Consider the following 6000-nt stretch of genomic DNA (forward strand, 5'->3'; position numbering starts at 1 on the left):
TGGTGGGTAGCTGAGACTGCTGTGAGCTATGTGGAGCTTCCCCAGCTGTGTCATTTATGTGGTTTTGTGAATTTTCAGATGCTCTGAATCTCCAGAAGACAGCTTCTCTCATCACCCTGTTTCCAGTTCACTTTACAAGTGCTTAGGGCTGTTTTATTGGTGTGCACCACGTCCACATGCATGTCAGACTGCTGAAGGTTTCACAACACAGTGCTGGCCCAGTGTTTGCTCACACAAACTGGTGTCGTTGCTTTGTTATACACAACCTTATAATTAAAAAAAAATGTCCAAAGTGCAAACACACCGCCCTTCCCCTTGTTCTAACTGTTAAAAAAGATCCTGTCCTCACTTGAGACCTTGAACCAGAGATCACTGAGCATTTAGCAACAAAGAGAGGATCGAGCTGTCATTAAGTTACAGGTCCAAGACATTGGAGGGCTGGAGTTTGTTTTCAGCTGCCATGTGCAGCTCAAGTGCAGTTCTGGTGTCCCACAGTGCTGCAAAGGTGCTCCCTTAGAGACAGTATCACTGGAAGGCAGCCTGCCTGTACCTTGGCCCTATTTATCAAACTCGGATGCATCAATAAATTGCCCACTGTCAAATCACAGAATGGCTGTGTTGGAAGGGGCCTTTCAGCCTCAGCCCCTGCCATGGGCTGGCTGCCCTCATCAGATCGGGCTCCAAACTGTTAACTGTGTGTGGAATAACATTTGGTACCCTCCAAAATGAATGCACACATAACAATGGCCAAACAACACAAAAGCATTATGTTCTTTCCCCATATCCCACCCAAAATAACACAGCGAGGTTTACAATTATAAAGTTATTAATATTTGGCTGTAATCACATGCTTAGGAGAGTTTTGCAACAACACAGTACTAAAATGAACTATCGCCCTCTTAGAAAAAAAATGTACATAGAAACACAGGAAGCTTGAAAGTCCAGCTCCTTTCTTATCCCAAAATGTTTTCAATGCAACTCAGTGCAATCAGAAGTAAAGGCATTTTTCCATTTTGGATTTTGTTTCTAAGAGTAATAAATATCCAAAATTAACAGCTAGCACATGTTTGGGGATCACTTCTTTGTTATCTTTTGGAAAGGCTAACTTATACAGAAGCGAGAAGCCCTGAAAATACAACGTATTGACTCTGAATACCTTTGTAAATCCAGCCCTTAATAATTTAGAAGACAAAGCTTCATTTTCAAGTGATTTATGTTCGTCTTAATTCTTGATAAAAATCTGTACATTGCCAACCTCTCAACTACTTCTGAAAAAAACAAGACTGCACATAAATCACTTAAACATTGCAACACTGAGTGGAGCAATATCTGCATACCTTTAGAAACACAAGTCGGGTTAAAATTTCAGAAGATCACATAACTCAAAAGCCTAAATACTCTCTCCTAATGAGGCCTGGCTTTAAGCATTTGTTTCATTTTATTTCCTCTTTCTCTATAAATAGGAAGAAGGAAGAAGTTAAAATAAAAATAACCTTCAATTTGCCTTCTCCAGAGATGGGTTTTCTGAATGAAACACTCCCATGTTTGATCGGGGGGGGGGTTGATTCCCCCCCCTGAGATACAAGCACAAGGTCTTCCAAGTATGCTACTTGGAAGATCCACTGTTCAATATCTCCTGCCCTCACACAACTCCCAAACTGTTTGGTTTTTTTAAACCCCTCTTCTGCCTTCTTCCTTCCTTTTCCACTTTAGCTGTTCTATCCTCCCCATAAACTTTCACTTGTTATCTAACTCACTTTATTTTTACCCATTGTTACGTATTTGCGTAAAATCACTACTTCCCCATCACAGACGATGCTCTAAAAATCTGCTGTAAGACAGCCAGGTTTTGCCTATGAACTTCCCACACTTACAAAGAAAGTATGGAATTTGCATGCACTGAATACAGTATTTTTCATGCCCTAGAATGCTGAGTCACGAAGTGTAACTCAATCTGGAGATACACACAAAATACAAACCAGGAAAGTCTGGTATACATTGTGTAATAAAGAGATACTGCTTTTACTTCCTCAACTTTATGCAGGACACCTGAGCTGTCAATTGAGTCAGACAAAGGAAAATGTTTGCCTATTTTCTTAAATAACGGATATCCATGAAGACCACACTCTCACACAGATGCTACAAATTAAGGCAGATAGTTCTGCATGCAAGTCTTGAAATAACTTTACCCATTATTTTAATATTTAACCCCAATAACAATTTAACAATGTGCATTAAGTCACAGCTATTTATTTATCTGACAGTACTTTTGGTGCAGTCAGATCTACCTGTACCTACGGTGACTTTGCAAATGCCTCCTTTCATTCTCTCAGCTTTCATAACACAGGGAAGGGAAAAGACAAAGAGAGCAGAAAACACACAGTATTTAGCAGGACTTATGGAAAATGCTGACTTCTGAGTCTTCGAATGTCAACTGTTATTAGAAACACATTGGTTTTTCCTGCTGCCCTGAGTGTTCCAACTTAGTGCAACTTTCCTTGCAATTTAAATTCACATGAAAAGAAAAAAGAAGAAAGTTTCTTGCATTAACAGTGTTCCTGTAACAACACTCTTAATTAGAATTCAGCACTGCTAGAGGATTAAAATTACTTATACTTCTAAAGCTGAGTTTTCCTCACTATAGTGTCAAAAGAGATCTTTTAAGTGAATGATGGGAATGCCTCAGACTGCTTCCACAGAGGTGCAGAGCAGAGAAAACATTCTATCCAGGAGAGGGCACTGACACAGAAAGGAATAAATTCATGTGTTGTTTTAAATGCTGTTAAATACAGGCATCAATGACCCTGAAGCCTGTCTTTACAGTGGTCTTCACGGAGCTACGGATCAAGCAGAGCATGAGTTTCACATCTGTTGGTTGCTAACTCATATAAAGGATGTGACTGTGTGGGGTGGAAACCACAAAACTGATAAGAGATCTTTTCAAGGAAACACACGCTACATTTTTAGTAATGTAAAAAGTTCAACTTTATTACAAGTGTATGAACTATCTTTAAGTGTGTATCTAGTTTCCTGCCATGAGATTGTTATGAAAAATGGCTGATAAGAACAGACTCACTTGTTCCAAGATTTTGGTTGGTATAGGAATGGAAATATTTAACCTGGAAAGTCATTTGAGCAGCGACACACGAGAGCACATTACAGCCAAAAGTCCGGCCAACAGCTGAGCCGTCCTGCTGCCTTCCAGCACTCAGCAGGCAGTGCTGCTCCCGTTTCCCATTTCAGCCCCTAGCTCCTACTTCTCCACTGACACAGCCCACGCTCGTGTGGTTCTGTGCTTCCCTTAGGTCGGCTCTGACAACACACAGCTGAGCTTTTGCACTGATTTTCTCCCACTTCAGCAAGGTCAGGACTAGCTGTGCCTCTGACCTGCTACGGTGGGTGCAGGGAGAAGACTGGGAGGCTGTGGGAAGAAGGGAGCACAGTGGCATCGATGTGTTGTTGATTGGCACAGGTCATCTCACTGATCCTTACCTGGAGCCTACAGGCTATATACTTTAGAGACTCTGAACAAACATCACTGATGGACATTGCTTTAGGACCTGTGCATCCAAAACTGCCAGTTCATCTCTCTACCCACTTTCATGGGAAAACGTTACTCAGTTCATAGAATATTATAAAAAATTGTATTGGAAAGGAGAAAGATAATAACACAATGTTACTCCTGTGGGAAACAGTTCTGACTGACAATTAGTTATGAAAAACCAGACAAATACAAGCATTTTGATGAAACAATCCCAACAGACAATTCCCTCAGAACACCACCATAGTAACATCACACCCATCAGTTAAGGTAGGACCCTGCACTCTGTTGCAACTTCTACATGAAATCACTCTCCAAGTCACTGACTGCTTTCGAGAAGCTGGCTGTCTTTCATATTTCATTCAAACAAGATCCTTCATAAATTTGCTCTAGTCACACTTAACATTACTTAAACAAACTTAAGCTACTTCTAGTGCAGTGTGTATCTTCAGAATAACTTGTTACAGAATACATAGCACAAGACAGTATACAAGAAATCACATAGAAGATTCATAGCTACATACCACAATGTGTTGATAAGGATCTATGAAGGACATTTCTGTCTCAATTTTTATTCAAGACAACTGCCAAATGTCTTGTACAGTTCCACACCAAAGAGGCTTCTCACTTATTCAAAGCAGGATTCAGTATGACCTGTAACTATTAAATAACAAAAAATGAAAGTCAAATATTAAAATCCTTACATTCCTTTTAAATTGTATGTTGTACCAGAACAAATGAGTTCCTTCATTTTAAAAATGGTTCCCACAATTCATTTGTTAAGCAAAATCTTAATTTCATACGTGCAGTAGGGGTATACCTACTTGCCTGAACTAGAGAAATTTCTTGCACTTATTTGTTCTACTTCAGCGTAAGAGCATAAAAAAAAGTATCTTGAATTCCAGACATCCAAGTGCTTCTGTCAGATCTACAGATAAACAAAAGAACAAAACAACTGTTAAAGCTCCATGCACTACAACTCAAGTAAGTAATAAAAAAAAACACTGTTTCATTAATTGCCTTTTTATTGTAACAACCCATTCTTGGTCTCTGTAGGTTACCTGCACACAAACGTGCTCACACAGACAAGGCACAGAGATAAAGCTCCTCTTTGTGCTCCCTCCCCTCACACAGTGATGCACAAGGCCACCTCCTGCGCTCACACTGAGCTGCGAAATTCAGACTGAAAGGTTCAGGCATGGCAGGCAGCGTCCTGCCTCACTCAGCTCTGCTCAGCCTCCTCAATGCAGATCTGGGTGCTAACAGCCCAGGGTGGCTTCTCTGCTTTCCGTAAGTGATAACCAGCAGCAACAGTGCCCTCTGTACAGCTGCAGAGGCAGTTCCAGCAGAGCAGTGGCTCGGCCCTGAGCAGTCAGCAGCCTGCAGGGATCCACAGGTGGGCAGGCTGGGAATGAAAAGAACAAAGCACCACATGGGTGGAATGGTCTCAAGGAAAAGTTGCCTTATCTTCCATTTCTAACGGACAGCATAAGCCCTGAAGAATGATGACTTATGTCATTCTCAGAAGAGTCACTCTGAAGCAACTATGTGTATGCATTTCCATAAAACTTTTAGTAATTAGAATACATTGCATACATTCTTTGATCCTTTCAGCTCCAGCAAGAGCTGGAGGCTAGAAATTACCCTGACTTTATTAACTTAAATTGCTAATTGCAGTCTAAGGAAGTCTGAACAGAAACTTAACCGTGCCTTAAACTCACAGTTTTGATTCAAAGCAGCTCAGTGTCAGGTTATCAGGAACAAGTCACCTTCATTACAGAGAGCAAAACAGCTTCTCGTACTTAAAGGAAGCTCCCTAACACAAAAATGCCCTATTGTAACATTATTTCACCCTACTGTGATCACAACTGCAAGGACTGATTTTCATTACAATTATTTCAGCCAAGTTCAGCAATGCTATAAGCAGGCAGATGGGAGAAAACCATTTGCAAAAATACCATATAGTTGATTTGCAATAGTCGAGGTTATTTTGGCTGATGTCCCAGTTAAAGAAGGACACTGGAATCTTGATAAACAAGCCCTTCTGTATGGGCTGCACAAGAAAGAGGAAGAGGGAGCAATGAGGAATACCCAGTCACTGTGATGCTGAAAAATTTGTAAGTCAATAAAACTGAAAATGTGCCCTTTCCCTAAGTGCACAGCAAAACTTCCAGCAGGTTACCACGCTCATTTTGGGAAGATCCACCAAGCAGAAGAGGTGGCTGCTGCCTGCAGGAGGGGAGGGCTGGACAGGCCAAGTTGAAAGGCTTGTCCTGGAGGCAGGGATCCAGCTCCCCAGATCATTACTCTGCTGTTCATCTGCCTTAGACATGAGATCATCCTCGCTGCTCCTACAACCCCCCGCCTCATTTATTTCAACATCTGCAGGAAACATGTTTGGGATCCTACAAACAACAGCTTCTTTGAGTACTGCGCAATGACTTCCCAAGTGTCATCTG

The 6000-nt window shown here is 41.2% G+C and overlaps 1 protein-coding gene across 1 annotated transcript in view; it reads right to left on the reverse strand.

The window, feature by feature from the left end:
- The window catches only part of PLA2G4A (phospholipase A2 group IVA), a gene marked incomplete at both ends in the record, with an annotated part of 59072 nt that extends 54974 nt beyond the window's left edge, over window positions 1-4098 (reverse strand). The window contains one exon of the mRNA XM_079536523.1: window positions 4066-4098. Within this exon, the coding sequence (XP_079392649.1) occupies window positions 4066-4098 (33 nt within the window). The remainder of the gene's footprint in view (window positions 1-4065) is intronic.
- Between the last annotated feature and the right edge of the window lie 1902 nt (window positions 4099-6000).

Source organism: Tetrao urogallus (genome assembly GCF_951394365.1).
Source record: "Tetrao urogallus genome assembly, chromosome: 5".
In the NCBI taxonomy this organism is placed as follows: domain Eukaryota; kingdom Metazoa; phylum Chordata; class Aves; order Galliformes; family Phasianidae; genus Tetrao; species Tetrao urogallus.